Genomic DNA, 18,434 nt, shown 5'->3' with positions numbered 1-18,434 from the left:
CAGCCCCTGGGGTCAAAAATCAGAGGTCACAGAGGGTTTGCTCACATCATGGAACTGTGTACACAAACAGGCCAAACAGAGAGGAGGACACTAATGCAACTGAACACCAAATGGTAATCCAACAGGCATAAATAATGTGCATGGTGACGTACTGTTAAAGACATTAGCGCAAGTTGCGCTGACAAATAGTGAATAATATATATGGCTTATCAGACAGACTGTGCTGACCTACTGCTTCATTAATGTATGTAGCTTTTAAACCACCATAATGCCTATGGACCTCCAGTGGGCCGCAAGTGGTAAAACAAACTTTTATTAAGTCCCTGTAGTTACTGGATACTACGCCTTAGTGTTTCAAAAGCCTTTCCGCATTAATGGGTTAAGAAAGGCATCATGGTGGCCCACAGCCCATACGATGGTATATGGCTGCTAGGGTCTGGGACTGACGTAAGCAACTGTATTCGTGCGGGTTGCCATAACTGTGGGAACTAAAACTCTCTCTCCAAAGGTCCAACAAGCATTGAGGCCCACGGGTTACAGAGGAGATACCCTAGCGAGGCAGGTCAGTGTCAAGGTCAAGGTATTAACCCTCTGCTGGTTCCAGTGATCACAACCCCAACCACTTTGAAGTAACTTCACGAAAAAAAACAACAACGCTATGAGCCTCGCTATTTTAAACTAAAAGGATGCATCCAGATGCCTAGTTTCCCTCTTTCAACGCTGTATTGAAATAGTTAAACTGACTACTAACTTTATCCAGCCACTGCACATATCAACAACATAACAGCAAAGGCACTCTGGTAATGAGGAGAACAAGACAATACATATAAATCAAATGCTCTAAGTACACATCTGTACGCCAAATCATTAACAGGGCACGGTTTGTGCTTAAGTCAACAGCTGGAAAGTTTACTACAACTGTGTAGCATGCAAGCCCCAACCCAGTGCCCAGACTACAAATAAAGCACAATGCTGAATATTGTGGAAAGATTAAAGAGCTCAGGCAGGGCTGCCAACTTACAATTTTCTTGGAGTGAGAGTCATTTGTCCAGCCCTAAATGGGAGGTTCTGTTCTTGTTTTGTTTGTATTCGTTAGTATTTTTAATTTGCATCAATTGAGTTATGTTTGGGTCCCCAGTGTTAGACTGGAGTTTTGTCAGCATAGACAACCACTGAACTTACATCCTAAATATTAGTGAATTCATATAGAATCAAATAAATCTTTGCTGTTCTGAGATGCATGTTACCACATTAGTGCAAGTAATATATACATGCACACACATTCATAAATAACATAAAGGATTGTAAGCAACAGAACTGTGCTCATTTAGAACCATAACTATGCTGATATGTGTCATGGTTTAATCTTGATTAACCGTGAGAAATGCCTGGTTCCTCATTGAGTCTTATCATTAACCTTTTGCTTTTCCTTCGCAAGTGAGTGCACTGTTCAGTTTGGATGTGATCCCTCTATGGGTGCTGGTCCGCGTGCCCTGATCTAATGCATGCTCGTACCGGATGTGACTGACTAGCTAGTTAGCGCGTCTCCTTTCAATCCTTCAGTAAAATCCAGAGTGCCAGCTGTAGGAAACTTACACAGTAGTCAATTTCATTCAGAGGGCATCTGGAGTAGGTCAAGGGGTCATCAGACTATGTGAGAAATGACAAGTGTGGTGTGAGAGAGTGAGATTATAGCGAATTGTGTGTCTTCCGTGTGCCAATGCATGAGATTTGGCAGCCCTGGCTCAGATTAAGAAATATCCATGTAATATCCTTGTAATAATCTCAATACAGTAAATCCTCATAAATTCCACAATGTGGTCTGAGTTAGGTTCCCATTTGTGGAACATGGTTGATTAACAGCATATGCCACATTCGAGGTCAGAAAGTAGAATAGTCATTACTAGCACATGTTAGCGATTTTTTGATTCATTGAAAATGAATGATTTGTATCTGAAATATGTGCCTGTTCTTAAATTCCACTTCCTTTCGCCGGCAGTGTCACCATCTGTCCTTAAAATGTAATGCTTTTAAACCCTTACAAAAGCCTTTAAAAGGCTTGTAAAAGGGAATTTCATCAGTTTGTCAAAGTACTGGGTAAACAATGTCATTCAGGGTGGTTTTATGTGAAACAACTTCATTCTCTATTCAAGACTGTATTGTTTATGAAGGTGGTGATAGGAACTAGACATCTGAAGCATTTAACGCCTCGTCACAAATTCAATGCTACATCACAAGAACACATTTACAGATTAGGAGTGTGTTTAGACTTGTAGTCCTTGGTCCGAACAAGCTGTTATATATATAGTCTTGGTTTGCATTATCAAATTAAAATGGCAAAAAGGTGAAGTATGACGCACACATGACACAAGGCTGCAAGCAGAGGTCTGCAGGCGGGTGTGTATGTGGGTTCTGCATGATCTGTGCAATGATTATTGGGGAAAAAAGATATAAAAATCTGAGCCGCTGGACCCTTACACCCGGATTTATAAACTTGATCTCAGTATTAAACTGACTGCATCCCAATTCATACATGTCTTTACTTTACTGAGGAAACTACACTAATGAATGTGGTTCTAATGGTGGCTGATGTTGAAACGCTGTGTAGTGTGGTAGAGTGGGGTTTGGGTCACGGCCCGCTAAACTAAAGTGTCTAAATGATGTTGGTGGAGCTGACAGGCAGGCTGATACTAGATGTTGCGGGCAGGAGTGACTCTATCAGCAACTCTGTGTTGGTTTGTATTGTGTTCACACTTCAAGCAAAGCGCACCAGAGTTCGCTTAGAAATGGCCCGAGGCCCACCTGCTCAGACAGCCTTGGTTTGCTTGTTTGGTGCACACCACCAAAAGGGCCCAGTTTGAAAGGCATTCCCACTTACTCTAACATACTGCCCTGACAGAGCAATCAAACCAGGGTTCGTTTTAATCGTACCAAAGCTGTCAAGTATAAAAACACCCATGTAACCCCTTTTTCATACAGAAACTGTTCTTCTTACACATTACACAAAATAGCTACATTCACGTTTCTGACATAGTGATCATAGCTGATTCCTATGTCCATTGTTCTATCTCCACCCCATACCATTGTTCAAAAGAAAATAATATTTATTTATTCTAGAGCGCATTTCCCATTAAACCCATCCAAATGACCTTATTTACATTCATCCTTACCATTTATTTACACAGCAAGTAAAAAACAACAACATGAAAATGTATTACCCAGCACTTTCAAACCTATCATTTTCTAAATTCTGGGGGGTTATTAAGAGATAAACTAGTGTTTAACTTGTATTGCTGCGATCTAGACATACTTTTAGAGGTTTGAATTTGCAGACTGGGATGTGAGCACTAATGAGTGCAAAGAGTGCAAACAGATGTGAGCTAGCTATAAGCTCATATCTGCGCACATCTGTTAGTCAGACAGAATCACAGATGAGAAGAGAGAGAATGAATGAATGAGAGAAGAATGAACGCAGAGAGACAGAACCTCCTTATATACACAAAAGGCTTTATATTGGAATCCAGCTAGTGTGGTTTCACTTAATTACAGATACAGTAAGTCTGTAAGTCTGTTAAGTGTTGTGGCCCACCGAATAGCTTTACCCCGCATACCCTGTTATTTTCCAGCAACTTGAGGTCTTTTTGGATTGCACCCTACAGTGCACAATAAATGGAATTTTGCAAGAATCGTGTGTCACTTCAATATATTCACTGCATCCACACAACACCATTCCAAGGGTTGGAATCGTTTTAGTCAGTTTAATCATCTACAGCTCTGTTCATCATTCTGGACGCAGCTAACATTTCCTTCTTTCAATCTTCAAACCTTTGTAGATGCACAAACTAGCATGTTAGTCATTTTATACATTACACTGTATATGAAGTTATTTTATACTATAACAAAATCTGATTCTGAACGTTTGAACATCAGTGCAGATAATCACATTCATCAGCCATCCAAAAGATAATCTGAATAACTGGTAAATAAGTGTTCTGAACTGGTCTGATTTATTTTGCATAGGGCATAGCCTGGAATTCAGCACGCAATGGGCTCCCACAAGTCAAAGGTCCTGGGAGCCCTTCACCAGAAAAGGGACAGCATGGCAGAAAAAGACTAAAAGGGCCAGAGTGCAATAAGGCCCTGCATCAAACTGAGAGTCATAGTAGTCATAGTATATCCTCTGAGAAAGACTATAAAAACACATGAAGAAGGACAGAGTTTCAGACAAGAGCGTCAGAGGTTGCTGAAGAAGTTTAGGGGAAAGATTACGCAGATCCCACATCCATCTGCTCCAGCTACAGATACATCCTTCCAGAATTGATAGTGTTCAGCTGCACCTGGAGCGATGAAGGTGGTGTACTTGTTGGTCCTCCTGCTATCGCTGTCTGTGAGTGCACAGGCCTTACAAAGGTATGGAAACGTTTCCTGTGATTATGTAGATTTCAATGTGTAATATGCCTTAAGCCTCATAGAACACTTTTTGGCTTTAATGTAAGCATTTATATTTGTTAGAAAACAAGCTAGCTTATTAATTTCTAAAGGAATACCACTATCTTACCTAACCAAGCCTTTATTACAATAAATCAGGTGAGCTGTTGGGGTAACTAAACAAATCCTTATCTGGAGCGAACTGAAAAGTCAGCAATCAATTGCAATCAATAATTGGAATTTTATTATATATTTAACTGTAATCTCTCTCCTCTCTCTCTCTATATATATATATACATATATATATAGATAGATATATTAATAGATGGATAGGTAGATAGACAGACAGACAGACAGATAGCTTTATAGATTGATAGACAGACAGATAGATAGATATATAGATAGATAGACAGACAGATATATAGATAGACATATAGATAGATAGACAGATGGGTAGATAGACAGACAGACAGATAGATAAGGTTAGGTTCACATCTGATTAGCAGCATGAACCACATTAGAAAAGACAAAAAGTAGAAAGGCTGTTCTCACCATGTGTTTGTGACATTTGAGAATGATTGATTTACCTGAAACTTGTGGCCATCTTTAAATTCCACTGCCTTTCCCCTGCAGTGTCACCATCTGTCCAGATAACATGATTGCCTTAGAATTGATTTAGAGGGGAATTGTACCCATTTTCCAATACCTCTGCATGGGTAAAAACACACTGCTTAGATAAATCATTTAAAACAATTTTATAGGGCTATATTTTGTGAGAAAAGAAAGAACAACAAAAAGCTGCAGTTGTTTAGTGTGATGGACTGTATGTAAGTCTCCATTTATCCTCTAATTTTCATCACTCCATGGATCTAGCTAATAGGGGCTACATAGGTTAATAAGGTGCCTGCAAAAGATGTAATTGTAATTTCTGTTGATTTTGTAAATGAAAATAAATGAACAAATCCTTGACAGAGAACTTATTCGCACAACAATTACAATGTCAAATTGTTTGGTTTATTTAACATACTGGGAAAATTAAAATAGGGTTTGCAGAAAGGTTATGACATTTAATCAGTTTTGGCAGGTAATTTAATTTTAGTCTGGTGTAAATGTATATTAGTTTTAGTCCCATTTTAGTATTTAATTACTGTTACTTTTAGCCTAGTTTTACTTAATGAAATGTCCAATATTTTTTATATTTTAAAAGTCAATAGCTTGAACATCCATTTATCCATTTGTCTGATTAAACAAATACAGGGCCGTGTGTACATACAATACAGTTTCCCTGTGACTGAGGGTGGACTTGCAAAGCTCCTTAGTTTATAAGTTGCTTCGTAGTTTTGTTACATTAAGAACTTAGCAGTTCTTAAAATGGTAGAAAGGCTGTAGGGAATTGCTGTCTCACTAAACAACAGGTAAGCTTTGAGCTTGGTAAAGTTAGTTTGATACTGAATATTCATCAGATTTGTTTAGACTTTTTAACAAAAACAAACAAGCTCCTTATCTCTGCGAAATTACATTTTTTGATTTACGTTTCTAAACTTACAGAAAGTCCCATACCATCTCCGGCTGCAGTGATTACAGTTAATTTTATTATTATCTGGGTAATAACAGTATGATTGCTCAAAATTCACAGCTCTGTTACTTGCATGATAATGAGATGACAACTGGGTCAATTTCAAGAGCCATCTGCTCAGTCAGATTAAAGCTAACATCCATAAGTCTGATAGCTGGTCTGTAATGCCCTCTGACCCTAAATGTGCCGCATCTTTACAGGCTTTTTTCCTACATGAAGCATTACAGGGATTGTATTAACATCACATACTTCAGGAATGTTATGCTTAGCCCTCTTGCCTTTATTTAGGGTCACTCTGAGGAAGATGCCCTCCATTCGAGAGACCCTGAAGGAGATAGGCGTCACACCAGCACAGGTGTTTGCTGAACTTGCGCCGAAACCGGACATCAGCCCATCACCTAGAAATGGGACAGCTCCAACACCTCTAACCAACTATCTAGATGTGAGCGGCAACAAATCTTTGTCATTTTTAAATCTGAAATGAAGCCAAAAAATTAGTCAAAAGTACATGTACATTCATAATAAATTATTTAATGTTAATTTATATAGTACAGGTCAAAGGTTTTAACAACAACATGAACTGGAAATCGCTGATGAGCTAGAATAACACTGCGTATCTTGTTAAATGGGACTTGTCCTTTGGGTGGGATTTAGGTATAAGGCAGCAAGTGAACAGCAAGTGAAAAAAAAACACAGGAAAATGTCTGTGTCAGAACATCTCCAAAATAACAGGTCTTGTGGGATGTTCCCAGTATGCAGTGGTTACTATCTACCAGACCCTAAGATACAGTCACTCAGTGGTGATGTGGGTGCTAGGAGGACAAAGGAAAACATGCTATGTTGTGCTATATTATTGATTCATATGAAATTTTCACAAGGGACTGTGCTGAATGTAACTATGGACATAAACGTACAAGGCAAAGAAGGGCCATGATGAAGTCTTTCAAGTCTGGGCTTTCTTTGGTGAAGAAATACATGGTGGGTCTATATTCTGGTCTATATTCTATTGACATGTAATCTCTCTTTCTCTCAGGCTCAGTACTTTGGGGAGATCAGCATTGGTTCACCAGCTCAGATGTTCAACGTTGTGTTTGATACGGGTTCTGCCAACCTCTGGGTGCCGTCACATATGTGTTCTCCACTATACACAGCCTGCTGTAAGTAATTAGTAATTTGTTAGTAATTACCATACACACTTCGGTCAGAACGATTACCACAGCCACCGTTGATTCCTCTATCCTTTACGCTTTCTTTATTTTTTTTTCATGTCAGTCACTCACAACAGATACGATGCCTCCAAATCTCATACATATGTTCACAATGGAACAGGATTCGCCATACAATACGCTTCCGGAAATGTCCGGGGATTTCTCAGTGAGGACATTGTCGTGGTGAGTATGAAATGACGCCAATTCTACAGCTATGTACAGGAATAATTACCATAATCTGATAAGTCAGTTTAGTAGACTGTAAAAAAGCTGGGTTTTGAGAGGAAGACCATGCTTGAAGCCCCTCCTGTGCTGAATCTAATATAAATATAAATTATAAATTTCCATCTCTACCTGTTTCTGCAACGTTTCCATGCCACCACCCGCATCATCCCTTTCATCAGTCATATCTCAGCCCTAACTGCACTAATCAGAGAGAGGTCTGGCCTTCTAGCTCAAAGCAGAAGCTTCCTCAACTCCAGCCCAAGTCCTCAGATTCTCTTTCCTCTTACAGTCTCCTCTCACATTATCATATGCTGAATCAATCAGTGATTGGGAGCCCTGTGGTAGTTTGATCTTTGACTCTGACATCCACAGGTGGGTGGTATTCCAGTGGTGCAGGTGTTTGCAGAGGCCACAGCTCTTCCAGCCATCCCTTTTATCTTTGCCAAGTTTGATGGTGTGCTGGGAATGGGCTATCCGAACACGGCCATTGATGGCATCACACCGGTGTTTGACCGCATTATGTCCCAGCATGTACTAAAAGAGGAAGTCTTCTCTGTGTATTACAGCAAGTGAGTTGAAGCTACAATATTAATGGGATAAACAAAAATTGCAGCTACAGCTATGGAAAATGTTCGTCCAAGTCTGCCTTTACCAACATGCAAGTATGCTAGAACAGCTCACCTTACTGACACATTCCTCAACTGTGATCCTGGATTTCAAAGGGTAAATTTAACCTTAGGTAAAAACAGTAAATGACATTTAATTAATGTTATTGCGTTTCTTAACCATATACGTTTGTGTGTACCAGAGATCCCCAGCGCATCCCAGGTGGAGAGTTGGTACTGGGGGGCACAGATCCGAATTACTACACAGGCTCCTTCAATTACGTCCCCACAAAGGGGGAGGGCAAATGGGAGGTCATCATGAAGGGGTAATAAGATCATCATTGTTTCACTGATCATCATTAAGAAAAACAAAAATACAAAAATACACATTTTAGAGCACAATTTATATTTTTATAACATAACACCAGCACACCACACATATATAGCATATGGCATATATTGTGTTTTTGCCGATATGTTAAAACTGGCAAATAGGCATTACCCATGGATTAAAAGGTGCAAATGTGTATTTTTCATAGAGGACGTGAGCTTATTTATCAACAAAACCTCATAACAAAAGTCCTCTAATGCTGAGTATCAGCTGATACAGCCACACAGTTTAGACAAGCTTCTATTTAATACTATAGTAAAACCGTTCTATAATGAGAAATTCTGGACTGATTGATTTAGTGTAGTCAACTTTTCTGAAAATGAGTTTTTTTTTAGTGTTTAATATCTTATAATTCAGCCTGACTCTTCTCCCTGATCAATCAGCTACCAGTTTCTTCACAACACTGCAGTCTAATTACTTCATTTGTGTGTGTGTGCGTGTGTGATATCTGTTATTGTCTGTCGACTACTGGTATAAAATAACTGATTTAGGGTGGGTGAATGTGCTAATTTAAATCCAAAAAAGGTGAGTGGTTCTTGTTTTCATGCTCCACTGTAAAATAGCTCCACATGGCAGACTCTGAACTTCTTTATTTACATTCTGAGGACGTCCGCACTGCTGTCGGATGGATAATGAATTGAAATTCAATTGAAAGCAATGCAAAACTAGATAAAACTGCAATTTATAAACCATAAACAAGCACATAACCATCATAACAGTAAAATTCCCAAAGCTAAACTTAGCTCAGTGTTACTGAGGGAGAGCATATGTTGAACGGAGCTGGTTAGTACGAATCCACTGCATTGCAGGCTCACACTACACTTAAACAGTCAATCAATACAAACAACAAATGCATGTATTAATATTACAGTTACACATGTCTCCATTTCAGGGTATCTGTGGGGGCGGACAAGCTATTCTGCACTGAAGGCTGTACAGCTGTGATCGACACAGGCTCCTCCTTCATAACAGGCCCCGCCTCTTCTGTCTCCATCCTGATGAAAACGATTGGTGCTGTTGAGCTGGCAGAGGGAGGAGTAAGTTCTGCTCACTTCATTAAACTGCAGATTCAGGTTTAAATAGAACACAAGGGACCAATGTTTTCTTCACCCTTAGGATGTTAGGAAGTTAATTAAATTGAAAGTTACTGAACCTCAACTCCAACTATATAAAAAGTATTGAGAATAACTGCACCGGCTGCATCAGGAAATATGCACAGTAGTTAAAAGTTACTTGCAGTTACTGCAAACAGATGTCTATGCAAACACAGTCACTATAAAGTCCTAAATGACTCAGAACAAACCCACTGCGGCTTCACATCATTTAAGTTCTGCCATTTATGACAGAGCTGCCATTTGGAAGTCATGTCAAAAAGTGCAAAACCCCATTAAATAAGTACAATATTTAGCCCACATGGCATTTTTCTTTTTTTCTGGTTTTGCTTCGGAGAAAACCACAGGAAATCTTCGACCCCCACTGCTTGCTCCCGACTGATCAACATATCTGCAAGACTTTTCTTATTTCACCATAAGAAAATAACTAATTACATGAATTATAGAATTATGTTTTAAAACTTGATTGCAGCAATTATACTGTAGCTTATTTAATGGACCTAAAGAACACAATCCTGTCATGAACCTCCAGAATAGTTGCCAAACCACAGCACTTTTGCTAAAGCAGACGTTAGCTGCCTTTAACAGCCTCTCGCTGTTTGCAGGTGAGCTCTGCATACTTGCTAAATGGTAAAAATGATAAGACGTGCCATTTTGTTCACCAACAGATCATTTAAAGGAAACTGAAAATGAATACATTTAATTGTAAAAGTGGTTAAGATGTAAACAAAGTAATTTAGAAAGTAAAAGCATAAGATCCTTGAGAAACCTTTGGAGGCTATTCAGTTTAAAACTGGGGAGGAGAGCTAAGGTGCTTTGTGGAACCTTCAAAAAGGGGGTTCAGAAGAAAAGGGTTCCTTGAGAGGCACCTTAAAAGATTCTTCCACAGTTTCAAATGAAAGAACTCCAAAAGTTCCTTAAAGATCTCATGCTTTTAACAGTGTGTTGTAAAGAAACTGTGTGGTGGTGGTGATAGGATTGGTGTAAGTACACTGGTGTGAATTGTCTACTACTTTACATGGGTCCCTGTTGATCGAATGGTACTTTTCCGCATGGCTCTGAAATTCATTTTTCAGATGACTCAAATGAAATGACTCTATTTGCTGTTATAGACCTTACTCCCGTCACCTCTGAATAACTGTGTTTACATCTCAGAATCAGAATCAGATTTATTGGCCATGTATGTTCACATACATGTATGTTCAATGATTTTTTTTCCGGCTGTTAGTGACTTTCTAGTGTTAACAATACACAGCTACTCTAATAATTTACAGACAATACACAAAATACAGAGGACACTAGCATACACAGTATACATAGACTACACGAGGACACTTCTATGCTGTGTGCTTTACAGTGTTATTCACAGTGTTATTCCTTGTTTAAAGGTGCCAATAAACACAACTGGTCATTCACTGTTAATTCACTGTTTGTTTACTACAGTTTTATGTACAGTGTGTCCCTAATTCTTTCTCTGTCCTCTTTCAGTATACTGTGAACTGTGACCTGGTTATGTCCTTACCCAGTGTGATCTTTCACCTTGGTGGTCAGGAGTATCCTCTCACACAGGAAGACTACATTCTCTGGGTAGGATTCCTTCTCTTGATATTTTATGTGTGAAGACAAACAACATATCTTCACCATATCCTCTCATATTCGTCTTCTTTACTGCCCCATCTACAGCAGTCACAATTCGGAGAGGACATCTGCACTGTGACTTTCAGGGCGCTGGACTTACCACCTCCTACTGGTCCTGTCTGGATATTAGGTGCTAACTTTATTGCCAGATACTACACAGAGTTTGACAGGGGGAACAATCGCATTGGGTTTGCTCAAGCAGTGTGACAGCTGAAGGGTACCCACCAGATCTGTCCTGCTACCATACCACATGTATATCACACCGACAAATTACAGACATTTCCATCTTCAATCTACTGGTAAACCGCAATTAAGATTTAGACAGAGTCTGAGCTGATGTTGACAGCTACTGCTAAACTGCAATTACTCTTGCATATTTTCATCAAGAATAATTAGCCATGTTTTGATTCTTAGCAGCACCAAACTTGTCCTAGATCAGCACTTATAGATGCGCCATTGATGAGTGTCTTGAAATTATGTGATTAAAGTGTCTAAAAAAATCTCCAAAAGAAAAGCTTAAGGCTAAGTGTAAAGATCTTTTTACACCGGGTGACGGCACATGGACGTGTATCAGTAACGTAGTGAAAAAGAAAATACACAATATATGTCCATATGTTTGTGGACACTTCTTCTAATGAATGCATTTAGCTGACAGATGTGCACATGCTTATCTAGTCCCAGTACTGCCAAAAGAGTAAGGAGCAGATAACTCTTTGGAGCTCCCTGGAGCATTGAGCTGGGGAGCAGTGGAACTGTGTTCTCTTGAATGATGGAGCCCCAGCCAGTACTTTTGGAATGAGGTGGGGTGGCTGTCACTGAATGCTATCAAATCCTTGCAACAATGTTATAGTACAGTAGACAGCCTTCCATGAACTGTTACTCCAACAAAAGCATGATAAACTTTTTTAATACCATTGATTTCAGAAAAAAAAACAATGAATGAGCAGCTGTCCAAATACTTTTGTCCATATAGTTTGTGAATGTGACCTCACTAATGCTCTTGTTGCTGAATGCAAATTCTCCCAACAATGTTCCTTACTAGCCTTCTCTGGACAGTAAAGAGTTACTCCAACAGAAGAAGGATACATTTTTTTAATACCCTTGATTTCAGCAGAAACAATGAATGAGAAGGTGTCCCAATACTTTTGCCAATGTAGTGCATAAATTAAAACTGCAGTTCAGTGGTTTCATTTATAATTGCCATGCAGGTTATAAGAACTGATGGTTCGAATGCAGTCTTTCAATGAACCAATAACTGTGTCATTTGAAGGAAGCTATCCTCACAGGCCTGAACTGTTTCTGGTAAAATAATGAGAAAGCATGAAAAAAATATTATGGGCTTTCATTCTGAGCAACTGCACAATGAAACACTTGAGAACCTGGCTGAGTGATCGTCCCACTACTTGTCTTGTTTCCAGCCATATGGAGTTCTGCAGAGACGGAACGTTCTGAAAATCAGACTCCATTGTCTGGCTGCTAGTATCAAGAAACTGGCTTGATGGACAGGCCAGAAAACGGCATGAGCTGTTTTATTCGGGAGAAATTTGTCCCTCGGATATTCCCAACTGGCAACTCATTTATCAACAGCTTAAGTTTAAAGAGGCACACACAAATGGAAATCTAGTTGTCTGAATGAACAGCAAAACACTTTCTTCCTGCACAGGAGGATTTTATGGTATTTTGCTACTCACCAGCATCCAGGTGATACGTTAAGTGTTACATGCCAACATGAGAGACAGGGGCCAAAATTACAATATATAATATGATTTTTGTGTGTACATATCTATATACACTTGGATTCACAGACAGAAAAATATATATATTTCTGAATGGTTACAAATGCAGTCTAACGAATATAATACCCCTCCTGTTTAAAGTTAACGCTTTAGTCAAGGAACTGAGGCTGAAAAGTTTTCAAAACTACACTGAGATCATAAAAAAAAGAAAAGGACACCACTAGACAGTTATTAGGCAATATTCTATCATTAGCTAGAATTTTAACTTGATTAATCATAGAATACTGCTGTAATTAATGCAATTATACTTTTTAATCAATTGACACCATTAGTATATTTCCTTACATGCTATTCTGCCTTGGGTTGAAATCTATGTGAGCTTCAGACAGTTCACCCTCAAGCTAATTTGTGATAATGTGTGCTGCATGCGTGTGGTCCTTCAGGAAAGAGAAGTGGTCAAACACAAGTATGAAAAGAATTGTTCACAAAACCAGTAAGTAGTGTCTCATTATGTAAATAGGAAGTGTCTGAGGTCAGAACAACATGCACACACTTTCGGAAATGAGTTATTCAACACTAGTTAACAACATGCGCTAAAATGAGAGCTGTGAGCCAATGCCAAGACTCATATCATATTTGAGTATGTATCTTTGGACATCGATTAGTTCACATAATTTACATAATGTGGATCCATACATGTGGATACACATTATAGAGGAAAGTTTACTTGTAGAGGGTTAAAATGTAGGTAAAACTAATAACGTCTAGACGTTTTAGCACAGTAGCCGCTTTCACCTAAGCAAGTATTTTAATCTTCTGGAGTACAATAAATAAGGCAGCTAATTCACCATTGTTCATCCAACACATTTCGTTCAACACATACAATCCAGCTCTGCCAATACAGAACCTACCTATGATACAACCCTGGTTTCACTTGTGGGCGTATGTCCTTGTAGTCCCCAAACATCTCATGCTAAGTAACTTGAGCGCTGTGTTTACCATTAGAACCTGCACAACTGAAGAGCTGTCATTATCACTGTTGTGCCTACTCGTCAAAACAACAAGCTATTCCAAACTACCCATTCATGCCAAGCCACGGAAAAAAATGTAAAAACATATTAACTGATACCAATGAAAATACTGTGAAAGTGTTTTTTAAACACTTTCAAAATAAAAGTCAATTAAACTCTCCAGCAGGAACTTAGAAAACCTTACATACAAAGTTCCATCAGAGGATAAACGTCTTCATTTAGTGCTGACATCCATCATAATAGAAAAATGTACGACACTTGCTGTTTCTTCTTTTTTTGATGTTTTTCTTCCGTTCTTTCCCACTCTGTGTGTGTTTGGCTATAGAGTGGATATCACACAATGTTCACATTAGGAAGGGTTATGAAACGGAATGCGAGATCTGACCACCCGCCGTCACAGGCATGGCAAAGACGCCTTCTCACAGTGGGAGCTACAGCCCTATCGCTTTCTAGTTCTTTGATTATCACTCACATTGTCTATTAATTCATGGCCTGCGATGTGTGATGGCAGTTCATTTACAGTAAGACTAACACATGCCACACTGTGGAGTATATAATTTCTGTAAAATGTGCCTGCCTGGCTGTACAGCAAGAAAATGGCACTGCAAATCTAGCAGGAAAACAAGGCCTTGTCTGGTTTCACAGACCTCTCTTGCTCTTTTCAGAAAGTGTGAAATTGTGTGAAATAGGCAACACAACCAAATGCCTTAAACGTAAATGTAACTGATTGCTCAGTCATTAGCAAGTTCTCCTAAATCTGTTATTTTTCAATAGTATTAAAGTGTGTAATATTTCATTTGACAGAGAAGTGTTAAATATTAAAGCAGACCCTGATAATCGCCACATTTAAAAGTAATAGACAGATGCTTAATTTCATAGCAGTTACAACACTACATATAAATCTGCGTGTTTTAAATCACTTTGAGACAAAAACAAAATGACTGACTGGTCTTGATTACCAACAACAATCAATATATAGTGCCTATAAAAAGTAATCAGCCCTTGGGTGTTTTTTTCCTTTTTTATTGCTGCAAATGAATGGAATCAGGGTCAATATAGTCCGGCATTGTTTAACAAGACTATACAAAAACCACATTTAATATCAAAACTGCAGCAGCTGAGATGGCAGAGACTTTGCATACAATAACACTTGCCCGGGACACCAGTCAAAGTGTTATGGAAGAGTGGGAAAAAGAGTTAAATCTCCAATAAAGTTCACCAAAGACATGTGGTAGGCTCTCAGATCAACAAGAAAAAGGTTCTTTGGTCTGATGACACTAAAATAGGGCTTTTTGGCCATCAGTCTGGATGCTATGTTTAACGGACATCGAACACTGCACATCACCACAAACACACCATCGAAGGACACACCAAATGATTTAAAGACAGCAGAGTCAAAGGCCAGACCTCAATCCAATAGAGATGTGCCCTGCACATCTTAGTGTGTTTCCTACTGTACAATACTCATATAAACTCAGTAAAGGGTTGTTTATGACCACAGTAACATTAGCCACATTGAATGACAACATTAACAGCTGGTTTTAGCCATTAGCCTAGCGCGTACTCTGGCTCACTTCCCATGCTTTCGCCTCCTCTTGCACCGCTTTCGGTGTCCCCTCTTCGGGCCTAGGGTGCATTTCTTTATGCAGTCCGACTGCATGAAGACAGTAGGGATTCTGGCGGATTTCTCAGCGTCTGGCGAGCTGGACCAGCTGTGTTGGAAGCAGGGGAAACACTATAGTGTGCAGAGTAGTGTGCCACAACAAATTTGGGGAAACGCTTCTCTAGCCAAAGGCGAATGTGAAAGCATTACGTGCACAGAGCACATTGAGGGTGGGTTTTTAAACCGGGCCCCCTTTTTTGTGCAATTCATTGGCAAGCAGAGGGTATTTTTATTTATTTTTATCATAAGAACACACACAAACAGCTACCAAAATGTGTTTTTGCTACCTCTTTCAGTAATTTCACTGGTGCTGCTCTTTAAAGTACATATTTTATTTTGACAGCCCAGGTGTAAACACTGTAGTAATCAGACTGTGTTCCAGTATAGGTCTTCTAATCCAAATGTAGCATGAAAACAGGAAAGCTGAAAAGCCATATGCTAACTATTGTGGTAATATAGTATTGTAGTATAATAACTATATATATATATTATTTATCTAAACACATATATTTACTTTAGAGTCATGCAACCAATAGTGTTCACCAACTTGCAATCATGCTGCTATTTCTCTTTTAAATTTATGTGTTTCACTTGTCGACACAACATACACAATGCCCATTCTCTGTAACTTCAGATGTCTGGCGTACTGCACTGTGACTGCAAAATCGTTCAAAAAGCAAACAGAGTATTCACCTACTGTGCACTGGCGTCATATGAAAAGATATAAAATATGCTAATGTTGCATGGGGAATTAAGAGCCGATCTAATAGCTACTCTCGAAAAGTGTAAACCTAGGTCACAGTGATCTGATTTACCCCCAAAATAATCCCACAAAGGCCTGAAGAGATTTTATTCTCCAGGTTTCTGTGGATTTACTAAAGGGTGCAGTATCAAGGTACAGAGGGAGGACAGGCACTGAGGATCCTGTGTATCTGTACACTAATTATCTGATGCACTGTGCAGTTATAGCATAAAGCCTTGTCACTATGCCTGTGAACATTTGCAGACTTTCACGGTCTGTTTCACCCTTAAACCTGAAGCGTAGGCCTCACTGAACATCTTTTGATATCAGTAAGGCCAATGGCTGATCACTTAGGGGAGCTCTAACCCCAATACCACCCTGCATAGTTCAGTTTCAAAACACCTGTCTTTAATATTTAAGTGCTTCTGAAGGCCTTGATTAACTGGATCAGGTGTCTTAGGTTAAAGCTGGAACAAAAACGCTGCAGGGCCACAGATTTCTAGGAGCAGACTATGAAATGGCTACCTGTCAACAATATTGTTATGTGAGACCTTCAGGAGCCACATGCGCTTAATATTTCTTATTGCAAAAAGGCAGTTGGAAGGAAGTACTGATGCAAACATATTTTAGGCCTTTTCACTATTGCTTTGCAAAGAAAGTCTAGAAGTACTGACTGAGCGAATCTTAGGCAAGTTCATATTAATAGAAATTCCAACCCGCCCCCCCGCCCCCCAACCCCGGACTCAAAATCATTAGTAAACAACTTTGTCTAATCTTGCACTGAGATATCTAAAATAGCAGAGGCGATAAGGTAAAGTTGCCATCTTCTCATCATGAACAAAGACAGGAAGGACAGCTCATTCCCACAGTCTTACAAAGATGTCTTCAGAGGCCACATTCACTCAATCAAGGACCGAAACCTTTTTCACCATGTTTACCAGATTCACAGGTCAGCATGACAAATTTGCTCCTTTTATTTGTATGTTCCGCCTGTTCTTTTGGGTTAAGTAGCAAGCAGAGGAGATGAACGCACATGCATATCATGAATGTGTCAGTTTTGATTTTAAGGGAAAACCCAGGGGAATGTGCCAGTGGTGAACAGTTACAATAACGCCTCGTGATGCGGTGGCCTCTTGTGTGCATCCTCTGCAATTCCAACACATCCTTCCATTGTGCTCCCAAATGGTACTTTGATACAAACACAATTAAGGGTCAAAACACATGACTGAGTTTGCATTTCAATATAATGACTCTGCAGAACATTTTATAAGAAATGACAGAACAAAGACCCCAATGGACAGAGACACTGGAAAGTGTGTAAACTATTAATAATAATAATAATAGTGCAGTAAACTATATAAACCTCTTATAATAATAAAACTTGAATTTTGGGCGGGAGAACAAATAAATGTGTGGTATGCGTAATAAACTGGCTAGAGGAATCCGGCTTAATTTTTTCATAATATCTCAGCGTAGTTTTGAGAACATTAGCCTCGAACACGACGAAGCTCAGACACAGATACTTTAACAGAAAAAATGTTTCATCAACTTTTTAAGAGATGAATAGATGATCAGTCTTTGGGCTGAATTAGGTCTAAGGAATTTCAGAGCTAAGGAAGAAACAGCTGTGTGTGTGTGTGTGTAGAATGTGTGTGTAAGAGAATTAGATTTAGTAATGGGATATAATTCATATTTTAGCATAAATAAAGTGTAATCTACTCTGTGAGCTCAGCAGTAGCGATGCTGTGTTTACATCGCTAACTAAAACTGCTAATGGTCTCCATTATTGACTTGTGTGTGGTAGTGTCTAAGCTTAGAGGTATCTTTGAACTAGCTGTGGGTATTCTTGAGTAAACAGCGAAGCCCTTTTGTAGGTCGCTTAGGATAAGAGCGTCTGCTAAATGCCGTAAATGTAAATGTCAATGTATTACGTCACTAGACGCTGTACAGAGTGAGCTGCGAGAGGAAGTTGGGGCCAAACTTGGTAAGATGATTCATTTGCGTTAGAAAAGGTTACGTGTAAATGTTTGCAGATTAATTGTGTGCATTAACACATTCACATTGACAGCACTTGTGTAA

The 18,434-nt window shown here is 39.2% G+C and overlaps 1 protein-coding gene across 1 annotated transcript; it reads left to right on the top strand.

Moving 5' to 3' along the window:
* The first annotated feature begins 4,345 nt into the window (after nucleotides 1-4,345).
* On the top strand, nucleotides 4,346-11,390 carry ren (renin). Its single transcript, XM_072681064.1, has 9 exons — nucleotides 4,346-4,410; nucleotides 6,293-6,446; nucleotides 7,038-7,161; nucleotides 7,277-7,395; nucleotides 7,810-8,006; nucleotides 8,246-8,368; nucleotides 9,326-9,470; nucleotides 11,034-11,132; nucleotides 11,229-11,390. The coding sequence occupies exons 1-9, from the start codon at nucleotides 4,346-4,348 to the stop codon at nucleotides 11,388-11,390; spliced, it is 1,188 nt and encodes a 395-aa protein (XP_072537165.1).
* Nucleotides 11,391-18,434: the final 7,044 nt, after the last annotated feature.

The sequence above is a fragment of the Salminus brasiliensis genome, chromosome 6, assembly GCF_030463535.1.
Source record: "Salminus brasiliensis chromosome 6, fSalBra1.hap2, whole genome shotgun sequence".
Lineage (NCBI taxonomy): Eukaryota > Metazoa > Chordata > Actinopteri > Characiformes > Bryconidae > Salminus > Salminus brasiliensis.
Note: the sequence above shows the minus strand (reverse complement) of the source record. Positions and strands in the feature narration are given on the sequence as shown.

Excerpts from the sequence above, each read along its gene's own strand:
- ren (XM_072681064.1), top strand. The coding sequence starts at position 4,346 with ATGAAGGTGGTGTACTTGTTGGTCCTCCTGCTATCGCTGTCTGTGAGT. Across the intron at positions 6,447-7,037 it reads CTCTAACCAACTATCTAGAT|GCTCAGTACTTTGGGGAGAT; the intron begins GTGAGCGGCAAC and ends TCTTTCTCTCAG. Across the intron at positions 7,396-7,809 it reads TCAGTGAGGACATTGTCGTG|GTGGGTGGTATTCCAGTGGT; the intron begins GTGAGTATGAAA and ends TGACATCCACAG.